This window comes from Cydia strobilella, chromosome 15, assembly GCF_947568885.1.
Source record: "Cydia strobilella chromosome 15, ilCydStro3.1, whole genome shotgun sequence".
Taxonomy (NCBI): Eukaryota; Metazoa; Arthropoda; class Insecta; order Lepidoptera; family Tortricidae; genus Cydia; species Cydia strobilella.
The window spans coordinates 10,795,331-10,817,330 of NC_086055.1; the positions used below are offsets into that span (position 1 = coordinate 10,795,331).

Below are 22,000 nucleotides of genomic sequence, written 5' to 3' on the forward strand. Positions count from 1 at the left end.
GAATTTGACAGCTAATGTAGATGAAGCTGTACCGCTTCTACCGCTCCGTACATGATGTGATAACTCTTGTTGATAAAAGTAAACAACTTAGTACCACAAAACATTTTTTTTTGAAAAACACTTGAAAAATAAGTGACAGCCAATATGTAAAAAAAAAAAAAATTTTAAACTGTTTATTTCAAGAAAGATTACAAAGACTATTTACAGACTTAGCCTAATCTACATAATAATAATAATAATAATATTTAATAATATTAATATTTATTTATGTAATAATATTTATATTCTTTTGATTTCATAAGTAATAGTAAAAAAAAAACTAAAAGCGTTTTTGTATAAAAAGACATGTTAAGATTGTTTACCATTTTTCTAATGCTAAAGAAAACGAGGTATAACAATCTTTGATATTTCTTTGAACGAAGGCAGCACAAATCACATACCTGTCTAGTCTTCTCCGGATCAATCTTAGGCGGTTCCGGTTTATCTGAAGACTTGTCCGAGATCTTCATCTCCACCCGGTCCACTCTCACTTCAGGTTTCTCCGGAGGCTCCTGTGCGACGGCGATCTGCCGCTCGCGTTGGTGCGACCGATATTCTTCGTATTTATGGGGGTAGTCTGACAGCATGATGTCTAGGACTTCGCTGGCGTCCACTGCTGTGATGCCTGAAAATGAAAATTTAACTTAATAATAGCTAGGATATTCATTCAAAGAAGTTTTTTTTTTCCAATTAATTAAATTGTGTAGTTCTTTGTCACATTAGACACAATGTCAAAGATACAAACATTACCCATATAGTCTGGCCAGCAACTAGTATCACAATCACGTTTGTTGTATGGGAGCCCCACTTAAATATTTATTTTATTCTGTTTTTAGTATTTGTTGATAGCGGCAACAAAAATACATCATCTGTAAAAATTTCAACTGTCTAGCTTATCACGGTTCATGAGATACAGCCTGGTGACAGACGGACAGACAGACAGCGAAGTCTTAGTAATAGGGTCCTGTTTATACCCTTAGGGTACGGAACCCTAAAAAAGGATTGTGATGATTGACAAGAACTAAGACAGATTTAAGTACTGTATGCAAGAGTCCGTCAAAGCAACTGCATCAATTCGAACAGAAGAAAGTGAGGAAATGGCATTATAAAGATCATAATTCTTTTCGTAGAAATTTGATGAACATTGCCACGCGTTGTCATTACAAATGCTATGTAGACTTAGCTGGGTCCGACTCTAGTAATAACCTGGTGATATCTCCGTTGGTCAAATGGTGGACCGATGACATAGTAGAGGTTGCCGGGAAAGACTGGATGTACAATACCAAACATAGATATTTATGGAAGAAATGGGAGGCGGCCTTTACCCAAACGGGATCCATACCCCAAGAAAGAAAAATCAACAGAAATAACAACACCTTAAAAACATATTTTAGCCAAATTTAAAAACTAAAATAGAAAAGAGTATGGAAATAAAGAGGCTATAATAATATTCTCCGTTGGTGTAGTTACCGAATACCCTGGATAAGTGGACACAGTAAAGTGGACTTACCAAGATCGCAAAGAGCTTCAGTCACTATCCCTTTCCGGAGGATGTAGTCACGCTCTTCGCCGCCCACAGCGCGGCGCTTAAGTTCAGGGTAGCGCCGCTTGAAGCTCTTCACACCGAGGAACATCGCTACTTGCTCTTGAATCATCATCACCTGGAATAAATGTATTTTTAAATAAGAAAAAAATACAGGAACATTGATTACAGGCACTACAGCTTAAGTAATTAAGCTCTCAAAAAATTACGTTTTTAGGTTATTCGATATATTCCGATAAAGTACGCATAACTTAATCAATAACGCTTTCGTAAATACTATTATATAGTATAATATAAATAACAATTTAAGTACCGACCTAAAATAATCCTGACGCTAATGATTTAGAAAGAGTTCGTTAACGTAAAAAAACAAACTTGTAAAATATACCTGATGTTCAGCACTTGGGTTTTCAGGAGGAGGCCACATATATTCTTTGACATCAGCAGCCGTCCAAACTTTATTGCTAAAAAATTAAAATAATGTTGGTAATTAGAATTAGTCGCGATTGTAAACTACATATTGTTATAATAAAACTTATATTTACCTGTCAAACAAATCTGCGAACTTGGATTTCCTCATTTTAGTACTACTTTCGTTTGTCGAGCTTTTTACAGAACTCTGGGAGTCTTCGTCTAACAAATGCGAGGGTCTGAAAATAATAAATCACTGTAGATAGATTTCTTAAGCATTACATATTGCCGCCATATTATAATGACATTTTATAAAAAAAAAAAGAATTGTTTTTTGTAACATTTAATTAGGCAAAGGAAACCAGTTCCAAACAGCCAGTTGAAAATACAGATAGTTTGTCAAAGGATTGTCTCATTACAAACATAGACAGAGAGAATCATACTATCTTTGTCTTACATTAGTACTAGCACCCAAAAGAAAGGGATGAGTATAATTTTCCTGGTTGGTACTGACTGATCGTTTTTTTTAGCATTAAAAAAAGGTAGAAGCGAACGTGACGTATCTTTTTATTGAAAAGTAAGACGGCAAAATATGCAACAATTATAATTATTTTAAATCATTCACTTTATTCTGGTTTCATAAGTAGTAGGTATAGTATAGGTCAAGCAAATCTTGTCAGTAAATAGGAACAAAAAATACTATACTCATCCTTTTCTTTTGGGTGCTAGTACTAGTGTAAGACAAAGATAGTATGATTCTCTCTGTCTATGTTTGAAATAAGACAGTCCTTTGTCAAACTATAGTTACTGTATTTAAAAAAGTGTTTTTTAATACAAAAACCAGGTTGAGATTGTTTCCCTTTTTTCTAATGCTAAAAAAACGAAGTAATTATAGCTGACAAAAATTTAGACCCTCTTGTGTACTTACTTAGCAGGTGTAGCATTATCATCCATCATGCAAGTTTCCTCTTCGAATAATTGTACCGTCGTGGTAGCAGGTCCACATACACGTCCGTAAATACCCATGGTCTCCTAAAATAGTGTAATCTATTGTATTATACGTATTTTTTAAGAAAGAAGTTTCTGATGAAGTACTAATTTGATATTTTTTTAATTTGCTAAATCTTTTGTGAATCAAAACACTACCCGAAATAAAATAATTCAGTGATATTTTAGATTATTCATTATAAATTTCACCTACTCTAGCCCGGCTGGCAATAGTTCCCATTGGCGAGGCGCCCTTTAAACTAGAAGCTCTTAGAAACGGCTTTCCTATTTTTTAATAATTTAAATCATAAATAGTAAACCATGTTAGTTTCGGATTGAAGCTAGTATACTCCACCAATGACTATCACTAAACATGAGCACTATGTAAGTACCCACCTTCATGTACATAGCACCGCGACCACCACCCCGGCCCCGGCCGCGGCCGCGAGGGGTCTTGGCAGCGCCGCGGCCTCGTCCGCCGCGGCTGCCTCGCCCGCGCCCTCCTCGGCCCCGACCCTCACTCCCTGGCGTCTCTGGAGACTTCATAAACGTGTCTTCCAATTTAGGCAGTGTTGTCTCTAATACAACTTTTAACTCCTGAGTTTCTGGGAATATTTTCATATCCGTACTGCTGCAGGAATCTCTACTCTTTCGACTGCTCAGGGGCGTCGTGCAAACGGAAGGCATTTTATCAAGTGCCTCGGTCATTCGCGGCAGTTTCACCCGTGAGCTAGTCGGGTCAATCTCTTCAGGAGTTTTGTCCTCTTTGTTAAAAAAATTAGTAGCGGTCTCGACAATCGGTTCAGGTTCTTTGGGCGGCGACGCCAGAGCGCGCTTCACGCCACGACCCCTTCCCCTTCCCCGAGGTTTTACTAATATAGCTGGCCGATCCCTGAAAGTGATTTTTATATGGAATTAGTCTATTCAAGAAACAATAAGATTTTTTATATACTGACTGATTAGATAATTAATTATAATTATACATACCTAGTTAATCTTAAAGATCGCTGTGGTCGTTCTTCTAGAGCAGGGGTTGGTAAAGTGATAACAGGTTTTGCACCCTCTGACACGGGTAATTTGCGCGGTCTGCCACGCTTCTTCGGTTGCGGGGTAAACGGAACGCTTACAACACTTGATACTTCATTTGTTTTCAAGTGATCTACTTCTAAAGGATCTTGAGATAATTCATTATTGGCAATGTTGAAGTCATGGGATTCAGAATTTTCATTAATAATCATTTCCTGTACTTCCGGATGTGATCGTTCAATTGCTATAACTTCAGTTACATCAGAGCTGCCAGTTGATGTGCTAGAGTCTATCTCTATAGACTGAGTTTTTTCTACACAGTTAATAGAATTTAGAGGCATGACCTGAATTTGCTTGGCTTGTAAATTCGACAGAATATTATGAAGCTTAGAATTACCATTTTTAGAACAGTTTTCATTGTTTAACATAGAATGATTGACTGCTTTAGTGGTTTGTTTACAATCCAATCCAGTTTTAGCTTCAGAGGTTGCATTTTCAGATTTAGGATTTACAGGGCGTATTGTCAGAGCCTTATTGGATAGTAACTGTCCAAGCTTTAACCGCTTTGTTTCTAATACTGAGAGTTCCGGTTCCTTTTTCTGCGGAGGGCTGGTTTCTACAGAAGGAGGCCTCTTTCCAGCATTACGCTTGATGGGAGGAGACTTATCTGATTCCTGAACAACCCTTGAACTACGTAACCTTTTTCCCAAGGCTACTGTTGGTGATGCATCCGCTAGTCCTTTTCGTTTGCTATTTACAATACCTTTTCTTTGCTTGTCATTAACCATTTCTTGAGTATTTTCAGGTGAGCAACTATCTTGCATGGTGTCAGGTCTTTTAATGTCTTCCGTTATAATTTTGGCAGAAGGACCATGATCAGTCTTATTAATTTTCAAGATAATTCGTGGAGAATCTTGACCTGAGCTTGTAGTTGTGATCTTTTCTGAAATATTAATTTCTAATGGTTTTGTTACATTGTCAGTTTCTGCTCTACAACGATTAAGAGACTGAGCATTTGGTGTAAGGGAAGTTGTTTCATTTTGTACATCCTGGCTGGGTGCATTACTTCTTTTTTTATCATGAGTTGTCTTTGAGTTTACTTTATCAATTTGGTCACAATTTGAAACGCTTGTTGAGCCCGCTGGAGCTAATTTAGTTTCTTCAGGCACAGTTGGATCACATTCTTCTGGTTCTTTTACTCTTGTTTCTATATCTTTCTTTTTGTGTTCTAACAACTTCTTTAATAATGTACAATTTGATAAAGTTGTCTGCTTGACAGATGGTGTGGTTTTACTAGGCTCCTTATTTTCTGGTTCTACATTAGTATTTACATGTTCTTTCTTATTAGATACTGCAACTGTACTGGTTCCATCAAAATCATTACTATGAGGAGTTTCCCTGGTCTTTGATTCCTTAGGAAGACAATTTTCCTTTGTTGTTTTACGATCTCCAGCAGTGACAGGTATTGTTTCTTTTTTATGCAATGAATTAACCTTTTCGGTCTTTGGGACTTCCAGACAATTTTCTGTAGCTTGAATTATACTGGAGTCCTCATTATGACAATTACTCAAATCATTATTAACATGTTCATTTTCTATGGGTTTGACAAGTGGTTTAATGTTGATTTTGGACACAATAGGTATGCTATCATTAATATTGTTATAAACATGTTCAATTTTATCATCCAGATTATTGATTTTTATGTCAGCTTTCAAACTTTCATCACTTGATGCATCCGTAACAGCTTTCATATTAATTTTCATCACTAATGGAGGATTCTTCACATTTGCATCTTCAGTGTCTCTGCTTTTGGATTGTTCAATTTGATCTGGTTTAACAACAGGCTTGATGTTCAGTTTGGTAATTACTGGAATTTCCTTCTTAGGGGATGAAGGCTGTGCATTTTCTTCTGGTTTTATAATAGGCTTGATGTTCAGTTTAGTAACAACAGGTATGTTACTTTCTGTTGAAGTATTAGGTTTGGCAATATCTTCATCACCTGCAGGTTTTAATATTGGTTTTATGTTTAATTTAGTAACAACAGGTATATCAGTATTGTCGTCACTTGAATTTCCTGTTTCAGAGGATTGGTTTTCAGTATCTTTCATATTTTCTTCTTCTAGTGGCTTAACTATAGGCTTAATATTAAGTTTAGTAACAACAGGTATACTATTTTCATCACTGTCTGCATTCCATTCATCACAGTCTTTTTGTTCCAAAGATTTTTCTTCAGGGTGTTTTAATGGTTTTATATTTAATTTTGTTACTTTAGGGATATCTTCTATACTAGAGTCTACTTCACTATCTTTAGGTTTTAGTATAGGTTTAATATTTAATTTTGAAACTACAGGAACTTCATCTTTCATTTCTTCAGAGACTTCTCCATCTGTAGGTTTCAAAATGGGTTTGATGTTTAATTTTGTTACTACAGGAATTTGTTCAAGATTGTCACATTTTGATACAGACTTTTTAGGAGATGACTCAATGTCACTTTTAAGAACTGGTTTAATTGTGATTTTGGGGATGTGTGACGCCTCTTTAATTTCTCCACTAGTATCAGCACAATCTGCTGACTTACTCTTAGACATTTTAGTATCAGAATGATCAGCTGTACTGTCTTTGCCAGAATTTTCTACATGTTTTATAGGTTTTATTGTCAGCTTCGGGCTTAGTTGGCTGTCAGACTTAGCCACAGTTTTTATTGTCAATTTTGGTATCTTGTCCACTCTTTCTTCTGATGGGCTAACAACTAACTTTAGTTTCGAATCCGAGGCTTCCTGGTCAGGCTGCTGTAGACCTTTTATTGTGAGCTTAGGTACAGTTTGGTCTGTATAAAACTTGCCCTCCCCATCAGTTCCCGGTTTACCAAGCTTTATGGTAACTTTTGGTATGATGTCAGTAGGTCCTTGATCTGAGGTGGATGCCTGATCTGATGTGCTTGTTTCATCATTTTCTGAACATTCAGATTCTGATATTTCACTACTACTTGATTTTCGGTGAATATCATTTATCTTCTCTGGTGGTCTAAGAATAGGTTTAATATTAATTTTTGTAATGTTAGGTATTGGCTCGCTATTTTTGGAGCTTTCTGTTTTTAGCTCATCTTCAGCAGGGGGCTTTATGGGTTTTATAGTCAATTTAGGGATGGGAGACTTTATATCCTCTGGTTGCTTTCCACTTAATTTTATAGTTAGTTTAGGGATGTGCTTTGATGTCTCTGGTGAATCCTGAGTAGGCTCAGGAATGGGATGTTTTTCAATTTCTTTGTTTGTATCATTAATGACTGGTTCTGGTACATTTGACACAGCCAAATTAAGTTTAATAGGAGGAACTTTCTTATGAACATCCTCATTTTCAGAGACCTGTAGTGTTGATGCCCCTGAGGAGTGGCTCGGTTGTTCAATCTCTTTACTTACAACAGGGTTTTCATTTGTTAATTTATTGATAGGTTCCGCAATGGATTCCGCAATAACGGATTCTGATTGACAAGCTGGACTGGGCTCTGCTTTATCTACTTCATCTATAGCTTCACTCGTACTAATGCAGTCTGAAGAACATGAAGCTGTTACTGTTGATGGTACAGTAGGTGATGAAGTTGATGGAGCCTCAATCTCAGGTGTAACTGCTTGACTTTGTGATTGTACACTCTGACTTGTTGATGGTGTAACTTTCTGTCTTACTAACTTGATTTTCTTACAAGGAGTTGTTGATGTCTCTGCTTTGCAGACACTAATTTCACTTACATTGCTACTTTCAACATCCTTTACATTACCATGTACAGGGGGGATGATGTCAGAAGAACTAGACACATCCTTTGCTACACTCTCACTGCTTGTCTGTCCAACATCATTATCACTAACTTGGGAATCAACAGTAGAGGAGACAGTGGTGTCCGGACGGCGATCATACGGAGTCGGCCGAATAAGTCTGCGGCGCAAAGGCGACCTTGTTGCAGACTCTTGTGTCCCTTCACTTATACTAACATCACTTGATGTAGACTCAACACTTTCAACAGTCACATTGTCTCTGTTATCACTGGAAGTCACATGCTTCACTGTCCGGTCATTTGATTCACATTCACTAATCTCACAAACACTTGGTACAGTTTCTACACTGCTGGAAGGAATATTTACAGCTGAGTAAGTGCTAGCTGCCTCTACATTCACATTTTGTGCCTCCGGGGCATCATTTTCTGCAGGTCCACAGACTTCAGGCACAGATGAACTAGCCTGGGGTTCTGTGCTACTGGTATTGGTGCCTGCAGAAACGGAACTTTCAGATATGTTGTCTACTGGGGTTTCAGGTAAGATCTCAGGTGCACTTTCACATTTGGCACTAGAGACTGGGGATAACACCAGGGCAACTTGTAGGTCTTCAGTGTTCTGTGATGTACTAGCATTTTCCTCTAGTTGAGGAATGCTATGATGTGCTAGGTTTTCAGTGGGGGGTGGCTCCAGCGGCGGAGGCTCGCTTGGGGCCGGCGGCGCGGCAGGCGTGGGTGGCGAAGTTGCAGGTTCGTCACATTCAGTCGACAATGGAACTCGTTTCGGTGCACCAGGTCCGTCACAAATTTCGTCAATCATGTCCAAAATCGCTTCCGTGCTCGCATTGTTGTCGTGCGTCGATGGCGACGGGACGCTGTCGCCGTCGAAGTTATCCTCCGACATCGTTCCGGACTCGCACGGCGTTTGGGCCCCCGATGCTTCTCGAGACGCATTGGCGGTCGCTTCGACCTCCTCGTTGAGCCCGAGGTCCTTTTCCCGCGCCGATCCACGGCGGGAAGCGTTCGTCGCGGCGCCCGCATCGTCTTCTGAACTCTCCATTATCTACTGTTTTGCGACGCTGTCATGTCTGAAATACAAAACGCTCGCTGGGTGATATTTACGTTACGAACGGGTAACCTGACGACGTGCGAGATTGACAAGCCACAGGCACCATTCTAATTCACCATAACGCTACTAAAATTTCTTCACGGGGTCCACAGTGATGATTAATATACGTACACATGTATATTATTTTCATATTCACAACGTTTCAATCTCGCTCGATTGGCCGCGAGGTCATAGAAACTATTTAACAGCGTAAACCGGCAAACAAAAAGCTTGTATACGCCATTTTTAAAACCAAAGACATGGCAGGTTTGGTCGTATTGGCCTATAAAAAATATCTTAAAGCAGACAGTTCGGCCATTGTCGTGTTGGTAAACTGCCGACGAAGCCCATAGATCGCTCCACTAGTGCTCTTAGCTTGTAAAAAGAGTAATAAAATGGCTTTCGACATGTGTTAAAACGAGTCAGATAATATTTCTTCAATTTCTTTTTCGTATTGGATGGATAGTGGGACTTTGTAGTATTTTATTTTAAATGGCAACAATTTAGAAAGAAACGGAAGCAAAATTGAATGAAAATTATTGTTTTGTTGGATTTATATTTAACTTAACTATACGATACGAGTAAATTCTTGTCCTTTAGGATTTATACTTTAATACATTTAATTTAAAATACAATTTATCTCAAAAATACTCTTATTATTATGTTGGTACAATGTTGTTTGGCTGTAAATTCTAGGAAGACATTATCTGTTTCTGAATGGTTTCACCAAGTCCTGGGCCAAACTATAAGAAAGCTGTAAATGTCGATAGGTTATTGATCTGAGGTCGATACATCACTATGCCAAAAATATAACCTTTCATAGTTAGCAGAAAATTTCAAAAATATATGCTAAAATCTATACAGACTTTAATGCAATTATTAATTAAATAAACAACATATCGATTTCAATGTTTAGTGTCAGGTCCTATAAATTAATTTCCTCAAAATTGAACAAAACTTACCGATTAAAGGTTACCGGTTCGTGCGTATTTTCTTTTCTTCCTGTATGCGATTTACAGCTCTCGATCACACAAGACATTATCACATATGTAACTTCAAACCATTACAAATAAAAACTCAGCACGTTTTCCAACAATCTTTCAGGAATAGCAACAATATAATTACAATAAAGCAAGATAATCGCTGAAATTCCGCGAAATATTTCAACTCAAATAATACGACTATGTCAAGTTGTTACAGTTGACACCTACCTATCAAATAACGAACGTATATTTTATTTGGCTGGATTAAAAGACAACCAAAAACCACCATTTGACATTTTCCTCAGTACATCTTATGACAATACTGAAAAACACGAAAGAACTTGCGATTGTTGTCTCACTCACTCATAGACAAAAAGTAATAGCGTGTTGTGAATACGATACCTTTTACCAAGCTCTTATTTTTGCCCGGCTTCTATGCTTTAGTTATTATTCTGAGGTTTCACATATCAAAATAAAATAAAAAAAACAAAGTGGGCTGTATGGACTTGGTATGCGCAGACTAATAGGTATGGACCGATCTATAAAAAAAATCGCAGTAAGGTTATAATATTTTTAATTATTACTAAACACAATAATTATTTTCATCATGACTACAATCAGACCATTTACATGTGAAGATATGTTGAAATTTAATAACGTGTAAGTTCAATAATAAATTTGTATTTAATGTTTACTGTCATATACCAACTTTTAATTCATAAAAATCAATTCACAGGAACTTGGACCCTTTGACCGAAACCTATGGTTTATCATTCTATACTCAATACTTGGCTCATTGGCCAGAGTATTTCCAAGTCGCAGAATCGCCCAGTGGGGAAATAATGGGATACAGTACGTATTTAGTAAAATAATCATTGTCACTGCACTTGCAGCAGCTACTCTGTTTACTAACAGATTCATGTGTTGAGGCGCATTTGTTTGGATTATTTATTTCCCATGTTTCTGATAGGAAAGCTAGCTTTTTTTTAATAGTCATGTGCTATTGCAGTTATGGGAAAAGCAGAGGGCCTTGGTGACAACTGGCATGGACATGTTACTGCATTGACTGTCAGCCCTGATTACAGAAGGCTTGGGCTAGCAGCTACTTTGATGAGTATTTTAGAAGATGTGTCAGAAAAGTAAGTTTTTAAAGCACCTAGGTTCATTTGTTTAATACTTGTGTAATAAAAACAGAACGTAGTTTCTTTAACACTATAAAATACAATAGAAATGTGCACACTACATAAAAATTGAGTAAATCTTAAAAAATTATCTTAGTTACATGTAATAAATCCGCAATGCAGGCTTCGTCTAGTGGCTACAAATGCAAATCAGCAACATGCTTTGTCCCACTTTATAAATACAAATGTTCATGTTAATTTAAATACGTCTGCTTTATGCAAGTGCTTTTCAGTTGTTTATATTCAATTTATGTGCATAATTTTCTGCGTTATTTTGTACTTTCAACATATTTTTCAGGAAAAAGGCATATTTTGTGGACTTATTTGTGAGAGTGAGCAACAAAGTAGCCATCAACATGTATAAGAACTTGGGCTACATTGTTTATAGGACTGTATTAGAATACTATTCTGGGGACCCAGATGAAGATGCCTATGGTAAGTTATTATTTATTAAATTATATGTATAATAGATTATAATAGAGCAAGACAAATGGGCAAATAAAGTAACTACGTGGCCAGGACCACTCGGTAACCGAACTCGTGGAAAACCGAAAGAGAGGTGGGCAGACGAGATAGTTAGAGCTGCTGGAAAGGACTGGATTTCTAAGGCAATGGATAGAGATACTTGGAACGATATGGAGGAGGCCTTTACTCGTAGAGAGGTCCTTAAATAAACATAGAATAATAAATAATGTGCAATTTTATAATTTATATATATTTTTCTGTGTAAAGAAAAATGTACTAAATGTGAAAAAGTAAAATGAAAAAAAAAAAAATATATATATATTAAACTAAACTATGAAATGGAAATGTATATTCGGAATGTGAATTATGTAACATATAGAAATGCATGAAATGAAATTTTAATTTTATTTATTAAGAAATGAAACTGTAAATTATGTTTATTCATTAAGAAATAAAGAGGCTATATTATTATTATAGATTATGATAGACATATATTGTTATTTTTTTCTATTTCAGAATAATTTAATAAATAAAAAAAACTAGACAAAACCAAAAAGAACATTGGTATATTACTGAACGAAAAACTATCTATATGTCTGTGGAAAACATATTTTATGTTAATTACAATTAGTATATTTTGTTTTAAATATTTTAATTTTTATTCCAGACATGAGAAAAGCCTGTTCAAGAGATGTGAATAAGACTTCTGTTATACCTTTAGCTCATCCTGTTAGACCTGAAGATGTGGATTGATTGAATGAAAAAAATATACCAATAAAATTGACATCATTTTTTTAATTTTGATTTATTTTTGTAATCAAGCTTATAATATTTATCGCAATCATGATTAGGAATCACTATCACTGCTGCTGCTGCTGTCATCAGAATCATTGTCAACATTTGTTTGTGGCTGGTCTTGCTCTTGTTCTGGTTGCTCCTGAGTCTCCTGTGTCTCAGGAACAGCAGCCGTTTCTGGCACTTCCTTTTGTTTACGCCATTGTTTAGCAGCAGCAAGGAGCTTAAGATTGGGCCTAACCATTTCATCTTCAGGGAATATGTAATCAAAAACTTCTTCCCACCCTTCCTCTACACCATCATCACTAACAATCTTCTGCCTCTTCTTAACTCTCCTGGGCATTTTAGCCAACACTTTTTCTAGTTTAGTGTCTTCACCAATCTCGGTCTCAAAATCTTTCCAAGCTTCTAGGAGGAGCACTCTTGCTTCCTTTTCTCCAAGACTTCGTAGGCTGTCATTGGCCCGCTCATACACACGCCTGGCTAATTCCACATTGATGTTATCAGCGTTTTCTGCATTCAGCTCAAACTTAGCATAAGAAAGCCACACTTTAACATGCACTGTTCTTTCCAGCAATCTCTCATAAAGTTGTCTAGCTCTTTCAGTCTCGCCTTGGGCAACTTCAAAGTCAATAAAACTCTTCCAAAGCAATTCAGGCATATCTAGCCTTTGCTGCCCAACTGCAATTTCATAAATAGCCCTAGCTCTATCTATGTCTCCCAAAAGTGTTTCCAATTCTGCAAACTTTATCCAGGTAATACAATTTTCAGGACCATATTCTAAGAATTTCTGATATAATATCCTACATCTGTCAAACTCCCTCAGCTGTATCTCTAAATCAATGTAACCCCTGTACAACTTATCCCTTGGGCACATTCCCAAAGCCATACCTAATGTCTTTCTTGCTTGTTTCAAGTCTTTACATCTCACCTCAAACTGAGCATACATAAGCCAAATTTTGGAAAATGTGAATATTTTATGTGGTATCAACTCCAAGCAAGTTCTATAGACCTGCCTGGTGCGTTCAACATCTTCTGCCTCCAATTCTTCATACAAAGCATAATTTATCCAAAGGTAAATGTAGCGTCTCCAAAATTGTTTATCCTTGGAGGGAGGTACATTTGCTATAGCTCTTTCATATGTGTCTCTTATGTCATCAACATTTCCTTCATTTTCAACCAGTCTGATGTAATCAAACCAAGCATCATAATTAGTAGGATTTTCAATAACTTCTTGTTCATACATGTACTTTCTCTTGTTTACTATCACATCTTCAATGCCAGATCTATCTCCATATTTCTTCTCATGTATGGTATATGCTTTGTATAATTCCTTGTTTCTATCTTTTGGGATGTGATCCAGAGCATATTTGTAAATGACCCTGGCTCTGTCATGTTCTTTCTGATTTTCCTCAAACTTTGCAAATGCTATGAATAACCTCTCATCCAAATCTTCATCACCAAAGAATTCAACAGCTCTTTCAAATACTTTTCTAGAGCCATTGATAAAGCCATGGTTTTCTTCAAATTTAGCATACTTAGTCCAGTTTTTTACATCAGGATGTACCATGACAAATCTTTCATATATTTGTCTAGCTCTTTCAAGTTCTTTGTACCTTAGTTCAAAGTTGATGTAGGTTTGCCAAGCTTGTTCATCTGGTTGCCACTCCATCCACCTTTCAAATACCTAGAAAAACGATTACAGTCATTATTTCAAGCCAACCATTTACATAAAAAAATATGCATTTTTATGAGTTTGTTTATCTATTACATACTTGCCGGGCTCCTGCCACATTTTCCAGCATCTCTTCCATGTAAGTGTATTTGTACCAAAACTGGGAGACCCTGGGTAGTATGGTGACTGCTCTGTCCCACAAGTTACGAGCATGATTCACTTGTCTGTTTCTCATTTCCATTTCTGTGTATTTCAACCTGAAATATACAGACAGAGTTTAAATATTGTAATTGAAATATGTTAGTTGTCTCCAAAATATTGGCTAAAACAAAAACTGAAAAATATGTAGCCAATATTAGGTAGACATGATATTAGGTCTCTTACTATTAACTGGATAAGGACAATTGTTTTTTTTTAAATATATTTACTAAGCTGTGTAACATTATAGGAATACCCTGCATTACAGCTTCTACATTCATATCTATAAAAAGGAAAGAAGCAAATATCGTTAAATAAGTAATACATACCATAGGGTAACATTTCTGTGATCCACATCCAGGGCTCGTTCGTATATGGAGCGAGCCCTTTGCACTTGTTTTTGTGATTCCTCCCATTGAGCATATTTGAGCCAGTTTCCTATAACCTAAAAACAAAGTTTATGTATTGTTGTACTTATGTATGATTTATTTAGGATCTACATCTACAAGTTTCAGGCAATTGAACTTACAAGTCTATTCTTCCTTATGTTGTCTTCAAATGCCTTTCTTTTACGGTGCTGATAATCCCTCAACTCCTCTGGATCAGAGATTTTCTGTTTAGGTGGAGGTGGCAATATTTCCAAATCTCTTTCCTTTGCTTCGCGGAGAAGTTGCTCTGCAGTGATTTGAATCTCTGCTGGCGCTTTGTTTTTAACCTGTAAAAAAGGGAAATAGTCAGAAAAAAGTAAATAAAAAAATATGTATACGCTCTGGTTTGCTGTTATTTACCTTTGCCACTTTGGGCATTTTAGTAGCCTTTCCCTCCATGACGATGGTATAATTTAATATATTATATATTAAATTATATATAAATTAACACATTAAAATAAATAAGTGTGCCGTTTCAACACACGACGCTCTCTAATATCGGCTCGATGGCGTTGGCGTACAACATTATGACATTGACACTATTGACAGAAGGATGACCATAGACTAGAACTTTTTACTTTAAAAGTCAACAGACGGGCGTACCGGATCGCAACAATGGTATGGTCCGAGCTCCGAGACCTGTTTGATCGAGTGGAAAGTGGTTCGCCGTATGTCAGTTAAGGACGCAGCTATGAGTGAAAGCGAGAGAGATAAAAAGACCGGACCAAGGTAGCGGTCCGGTACACCCGTCTATACTATAGTTGGTCAAACCAAATTGGCAGTAAATTAGAACAAAAAAATACTATACTCATCCTTTTCTTTTGGGTGCTAGTACTAGTGTAAGACCTCAGAATAATAACTAAAGCATAGAAGCCGGGCAAAAATGCTTCGCAAATATGTATACCCGTGCTTTACTTCCTTACGAATTAGATAATGTGCCGAAAAGAGATGCATATATGCTTGTTATTTCTCATTTACGTACGGTGTCATAAGTTTGATAATTTGCTAGGGATGTAACTGTGTCGACTTTTTATATCGATAAATTATGCATAAGTTTATGTGCCGTGTAAAAGAATAATCACGAAATTGGCAAATTGATAATAGTCTGGCTAATGAAAGTTGAACCTGAAAAACGCGGCAATTTCAAGAAATCTGTAGTAGGCGGCTTATGACATTGACATTTTACATTACATGGCATGTCAAAACGTCAAAACCTCAGAATAATGACTAAAGCATAGAAGTCGGGCAAAAATGCTTCGCAAATATGTATACCCGTACTTTACTTCCTTACGAATTAGATAATGTGCCGAAAAGAGTTGCATATATGCTTGTTATTTCTCATTTACGTACGGTGTCATAAGTTTGATAATTTGCTAGGGATGTGACTGTGTCGACTTTTTATATCGATAAATTATGCATAAGTTTATGTGCAGTGTAAAAGAATAATCATATAATGAAAGTTGAACCTGAAAAAACGAGGCAATTTCAAGAAATCTGTAGCAGGCGGCTAGTTGAAATGAAATGAAATGCGTGGAATACAAGGATTGCATAACTTTTATACTTTTTATAATTTTCATATTCTAAAAATCATAAAAAGTATAAAAATTATGCAATCCTTGGAATCAAAGAGCCGCCTGATATGAGGATTAATGCATGTACCTAATATAGCTTTTATCTCATTTACCACTCAGAACCGTCTAACTATACCTCTCGTTTTTTTATCATTAGAAAAAAGGAGAGCGATCTTAACGTGTCGTTTTATCGAAAAACACTTTGAAAATAAGTCACAACAAGCATCCAGGCCATAAATGTTAAAAAAAAAAAAAAAAATAAGTCACAACAAATACCTATATAACATACGATCATTTACAAACTTTTGCTTTCATAAGTCAAATATTGCTATATTTATAAAAAAACTTGTCAATAAAAAGACACGTGGAAATGGTTTACCTTTTTTCTAATGCTAAAAGACTAAGTACTTATATTTTCTAGTCATGTACCAAATAGGAAATGAAAGAAACTTTCGTGTAATATATATTTTTTATTTAATAATAAAAGCTTGGTAAAAGATATCGTATTCACAACCCGTTATTACTTTTTGTCTATGAGTGAGTGAGATAACAATCCGCAAGTTCTTTCGTTTTTTTCAGTATTGTCATAAGATAAACTGAGGGAAATGTCAAATGGTCCTATGTGGTTCTATAATATAATCCAGCCAAATAAAATATATGTTCGTTATTTCACAGTTAGGTGACAACTGTAACCACTTGACATACTCGTATTATTTTAGTTGAAATATTTCGGGATGTTTCAGCGGTCATCTTGGTTTATTTTAATTATATTGTTGCTATTCCTGAAAGATTGTTGGAAAACGTGCTGAGTTTTTATTTGTAATGGTTTGAAGTTCCCTTTGTGATAATGTCTTGTGTGATCGAGGGCTGTAAATCGCATACAGGAAGAAAAGAAAATACGCACGAACCGATAACCTTTAATCGGTGAGTTTTATTCAATTTTGAAGAAATTAATTTATAGGACCTGACCCTAAACATAGAAATCGATATGTTGTTTATGTAATTATTACTTGCATTCAAGTCTATATAGATTTTTGCTATATTTTCGAACTTTCCTGCTAAGTATGAAAGGTTATATTTTTGGCATAGTGATGTATCGACCTCAGATAAATAACCTATCGACATTTACAGCTTTCTTATAGTTTGGCCCAGGACTGTCTCATTTTAATTGATGAGTACAGTCAAGGGCATGAATATATATACATTCCCAGTCTTAAAAATATGTGTACGCTCAGACAATAAAATCGTGTTCACATATTTTTAAGCCACTTGTCTGGATCGATATTTTTGCCTTCGACTGTACCTATAGTTTTCTTTGTTTTTACTTACTGACAGATTGTGTTTGCCAGACTATAGTTTAATACTAAAAACCGGTCAAGTGCGGGTCGGACGCGCGCACCAAGGTGACCGTACTTTTTAGTATTTGTTGTTATAGCGGCAACAGAAATACACCATCTGTGAAAATTTCAACTGTCTAGCTATCACGGTTCATGAGATACAGCCTGGTGACAGACAGACGGACAGCGAAGTATTAGTAATAGGGTCCCGTTTTTACCCTTTGGGTACGGAACCCTAATAAAAAAGACATTAATGATCATTGATGAATGTTCCTTTTAAAGATAAAGATAAAGATAAAGATTCTTTATTTGCAAGAATACTTAATTCTAAAATACAGATGTTGTTTTTTTAAAATATGGTGTACAGTATTCAGTCGCATAACGACATGCAAATTTTCAAAAAAAAAAATGTTATCTAATAGTATAATTAATAGATTAAAATTCCAATATTAAAATTCATAATAAGTAATTGATTGATTAATTAATAATAAGAACACTTAACTTAAATAAATACATTTGTCAACCATTAATTCTTAGGTACTACTGCAAATTACATTCCAAATATTCCTTAACGCTATAGAAACAGTGCTCTAACAGAAAACTATTTAGTTTTTTCTTGTATTCCATAGCGTTTATTAATATTGTTGGTCACAAAACTCAACTTTTTATTTCAGATTTCTAAAGGACGAGGAATAGGGGATATTACTGCAATGTTCTGCCACCAGAGTGCAGCACTAGCTTTTTTAGTGCACCGTAGAGTAACTTATTCATACTGTACCTTTAACAGGTTTTGACAAGTTTTCAGGGGACCTACCGGAAAACTCGAATCCGAAATTTCGTTATCTAGCTGCCTCTTTATCGCTCGAATACGCAAGAGTGACAGAGATGTTAGATAACGAAAGTTCGATTTTCTTGTTTCGCGATAGACCCTCAGATTGTAATAGTGGCGCCACCTACGCCGAGTTTCGCGTAATATTCCCTATTATTAAATAAAGAAAATATATTACACGAACGTTTTTTCTTTTCATTTCATATTTGGTACAGTCAGCTGCAGAGAAAAGGTACCCCACGTCCATACTAATTTACAGAACTTTGTATGCAGGGGGGGTGCCTTTTCTCTGCAGCCGACTGTACATGACTAGAAACTATACTTAGTCTTTTAGCATTAGAAAAAACGGTAAACCATTTCCACGTGTCTTTTTATTGACAAGTTTTTTTATAAATATAGCAATATTTTACTTATGAAAGCAACGTATGTAAATGATCGTATATTATATTTGTTGTGACTTATTTTCAAAGTGTTTTTCGATAAAACGACACGTTAAGATCGCTCGCCTTCTTTCTAATGATAAAAAAGCGAGAGGTATAGTTAGACGGTTCTGAGTGGTAGACTGCAAATGAGATAAAAGCTATATTAGGTACATGCATTAATCCTCATATCAGGCGGCTCTTTGATTCCAAGGATTGCATAATTTTTATACTTTTTAATGATTTTTAGAATATGAAAATTATAAAAAGTATAAAAGTTATGCAATCCTTGTATTCCTCGCATTCCATTTCATTTCATTTCAACGAGCCGCCTGCTACAGATTTCTTGAAATTGCCGCGTTTTTTCAGGTTCAACTTTCATTAGCCAGACTATTATCAATTTGCCAATTTCGTGATTATTCTTTTACACGGCACATAAACTTATGCATAATTTATCGATATAAAAAGTCGACACAGTTACATCCCTAGCAAATTATCAAACTTATGACACCGTACGTAAATGAGAAATAACAAGCATATATGCATCTCTTTTCGGCACATTATCTAATTCGTAAGGAAGTAAAGTACGGGTATACATATTTGCGAAGCATTTTTGCCCGACTTCTATGCTTTAGTCATTATTCTGAGGTCTGGAGCGCCTTAAAAAACTATAGCCGGTCAAACAGGACGTAACACACTACCGCACCGCACCAAGGTCACGGTGCGCCGCAACCATAAGTAAAAGCGAGAAAGAGATATCTCTTGGTCCTCTACTTGGTTGTTTTGACCTCAGAATAATAACTAAAGCAAAGAAGCCGGGCAAAAATAAAAGCTTGGTAAAAGATATCGTATTCACAACACGTTATTACTTTTTGTCTATGAGTGAGTGAGATAACAATCCGCAAGTTCTTTCGTTTTTTTCAGTATTGTCATAAGATGAACTGAGGGAAATGTCAAATGGTCCTATGTGGTTCTATAATATAATCCAGCCAAATAAAATATAAGTTCGTTATTTCACAGGTAGGTGTCAACTGTAACAACTTGACATAGTCGTATTATTTTAGTTGAAATATTTCGGGATGTTTCAGCGGTCATCTTGGTTTATTTTAATTATATTGTTGCTATTCCTGAAAGATTGTTGGAAAACGTGCTGAGTTTTTATTTGTAATGGTTTGAAGTTCCCTTTGTGATAATGTCTTGTGTGATCGAGGGCTGTAAATCGCATACAGGAAGGAAAAAAAATACTCACGAACCGATAACCTTTAATCGGTGAGTTTTGTTCAATTTTGAAGAAATTAATTTATAGGACCTGACCCTAAACATAGAAATCGATATATTGTTTATGTAATTATTACTTGCATTCAAGTCTATATAGATTTTTGCATAAATTTTCGAACTTTTCTGCTAAGTATGAAAGGTTATATTTTTGGCATAGTGATGTATCGACCTCAGATCAATAACCTATAGACATTTACAGCTTTCTTATAGTTTGGCCCAGGACTGTCTCATTTTAATTGATGAGTACAGTCAAGGGCATAAATATATATACATTCCCAAAGTCTCAAAAATATGTGTACGCTCAGACAATAAAATCGTGTTCACATATTTTTAAGCCATTTGTCTGGATCGATATTTTTGCCTTCGACTGTACCTATAGTTTTCTTTGTTCTTACTTACTGACAGATTGTGTTTGCCAGACTATAGTTTAATACTAAAAACCGGTCAAGTGCGGGTCGGACGCGCGCACCAAGGGGACCGTACTTTTTAGTATTTGTTGTTATAGCGGCAACAGAAATACATCATCTGTGAAAATTTCAACTGTCTAGCTATCACGGTTCATGAGATACAGCCTGGTGACAGACAGACGGACAGCGAAGTATTAGTAATAGGGTCCCGTCTTTACCCTTTGGGTACGGAACCCTAATAAAAAAGATATTAATGATCATTGATGAATGTTCCTTTTATTAATATTGTTGGTCACAAAACTCAACTTTTTATTTCAGATTTCCAAAGGACGAGGAATAGGGGATATTACTGCAATGTTCTGCCACCAGAGTGCAGAACTAGCTTTTTTAGTGCACCGTATCGTAACTTATTCATACTGTACCTTTAACAGGTTTTTGACAAGTTTTCAGGGGACCTACCGGAAAACTCGAATCCGAAATTTCGTTATCTAGCTGCCTCTTTATCGCTCGAATACGCAAGAGTGACAGAGATGTTAGATAACGAAAGCTCGATTTTCTTGTATCGCGATAGACCCTCAGATTGTGATAGTGGCGCCACCCACGCCGAGTTTCGCGTAATATTCACTATTATTAAAAAAAAAAATATTACACGAACGTTTTTTTTTTTCATTTCCTATTTGGTACAGTCAGCTGCAGAGAAAAGGTACCCCACGTCCATACTAATTTACAGAACTTTGTATGCAGGGGGGGTGCCTTTTCTCTGCAGCTGACTGTACATAACTAGAAACTATACTTAGTCTTTTAGCATTAGAAAAAACGGTAAACCATTTCCACGTGTCTTTTTATTGACAAGTTTTTTTATAAATATAGCAATATTTTACTTATGAAAGCAAAAGTATGTAAATGATCGTATATTATATTTGTTGTGACTTATTTTCAAAGTGTTTATCGATAAAACGACACGTTAAGATCGCTCGCCTTCTTTCTAATGATAAAAAAACGAGAGGTATAGTTAGACGGTTCTGAGTTGTAGACTGCAAATGAGATAAAAGCTATATTATGTACATGCATTAATCCTCATATCAGGCGGCTCTGATTCCAAGGATTGCATAATTTTTATACTTTTTAATGATTTTTAGAATATGAAAATTATAAAAAGTATAAAAGTTATGCAATCCTTGTATTCCACGCATTTCATTTCATTTCAACTAGCCGCCTGCTACAGATTTCTTGAAATTGCCTCGTTTTTTCAGGTTCAACTTTCATTATATGATTATTCTTTTACACTGCACATAAACTTATGCATAATTTATCGATATAAAAAGTCGACACAGTCACATCCCTAGCAAATTATCAAACTTATGACACCGTACGTAAATGAGAAATAACAAGCATATATGCAACTCTTTTCGGCACATTATCTAATTCGTAAGGAAGTAAAGTACGGGTATACATATTTGCGAAGCATTTTTGCCCGACTTCTATGCTTTAGTCATTATTCTGAGGTTTTGACGTTTTGACATGCCATGTAATGTAAAATGTCAATGTCATAAACAT

At 35.9% G+C, this 22,000-nt stretch overlaps 3 protein-coding genes across 7 annotated transcripts in view; 1 reads left to right on the forward strand and 2 right to left on the reverse strand.

The window, feature by feature from the left end:
* Positions 1 to 9,350, reverse strand: part of LOC134748035 (mucin-2) — a 30,890-nt gene extending 21,540 nt beyond the window's left edge. For 2 of the 5 annotated variants that reach the window (XM_063682760.1, XM_063682758.1), the window contains exons 1-7: positions 3,968 to 9,350; positions 3,377 to 3,872; positions 2,922 to 3,025; positions 2,128 to 2,232; positions 1,971 to 2,046; positions 1,550 to 1,700; positions 441 to 664 (exon numbers count right to left, since the gene is read on the reverse strand). In XM_063682760.1, the coding sequence (XP_063538830.1) occupies positions 441 to 664; positions 1,550 to 1,700; positions 1,971 to 2,046; positions 2,128 to 2,232; positions 2,922 to 3,025; positions 3,377 to 3,872; positions 3,968 to 8,829 (6,018 nt within the window). In that variant the 5' untranslated portion in view covers positions 8,830 to 9,350. The remainder of the gene's footprint in view (positions 1 to 440; positions 665 to 1,549; positions 1,701 to 1,970; positions 2,047 to 2,127; positions 2,233 to 2,921; positions 3,026 to 3,376; positions 3,873 to 3,967) is intronic. The other 3 variants (XM_063682763.1, XM_063682762.1, XM_063682759.1) reach the window with 2 other exon arrangements.
* Positions 9,351 to 10,366: 1,016 nt separating this feature from the next.
* On the forward strand, positions 10,367 to 12,303 carry LOC134748042 (N-alpha-acetyltransferase 20). The gene is made up of 5 exons (XM_063682770.1): positions 10,367 to 10,520; positions 10,597 to 10,712; positions 10,870 to 10,999; positions 11,340 to 11,476; positions 12,174 to 12,303. Exons 1-5 carry the CDS (start codon positions 10,468 to 10,470, stop codon positions 12,257 to 12,259), a joined length of 522 nt encoding a protein of 173 aa, XP_063538840.1. The 5' UTR covers positions 10,367 to 10,467; the 3' UTR covers positions 12,260 to 12,303.
* Positions 12,304 to 15,117, reverse strand: LOC134748040 (protein crooked neck). Its single transcript, XM_063682769.1, has 5 exons — positions 14,963 to 15,117; positions 14,704 to 14,889; positions 14,504 to 14,619; positions 14,077 to 14,233; positions 12,304 to 13,988 (listed from the first exon to the last, which is right to left on the reverse strand). The coding sequence occupies exons 1-5, from the start codon at positions 14,999 to 15,001 to the stop codon at positions 12,354 to 12,356; spliced, it is 2,133 nt and encodes a 710-aa protein (XP_063538839.1). The 5' UTR covers positions 15,002 to 15,117; the 3' UTR covers positions 12,304 to 12,353.
* Positions 15,118 to 22,000: the final 6,883 nt, after the last annotated feature.

Excerpts from the sequence above, each read along its gene's own strand:
- LOC134748042 (XM_063682770.1), top strand. The coding sequence starts at position 10,468 with ATGACTACAATCAGACCATTTACATGTGAAGATATGTTGAAATTTAAT. Across the intron at positions 10,713-10,869 it reads TGGGGAAATAATGGGATACA|TTATGGGAAAAGCAGAGGGC; the intron begins GTACGTATTTAG and ends GTGCTATTGCAG. Across the intron at positions 11,000-11,339 it reads TTAGAAGATGTGTCAGAAAA|GAAAAAGGCATATTTTGTGG; the intron begins GTAAGTTTTTAA and ends CATATTTTTCAG.
- LOC134748040 (XM_063682769.1), bottom strand. The coding sequence starts at position 15,001 with ATGGAGGGAAAGGCTACTAAAATGCCCAAAGTGGCAAAG. Across the intron at positions 14,234-14,503 it reads CACAGAAATGTTACCCTATG|GTTGAAATACACAGAAATGG; the intron begins GTATGTATTACT and ends TGTATATTTCAG. Across the intron at positions 13,989-14,076 it reads ATGTGGCAGGAGCCCGGCAA|GTATTTGAAAGGTGGATGGA; the intron begins GTATGTAATAGA and ends TCGTTTTTCTAG.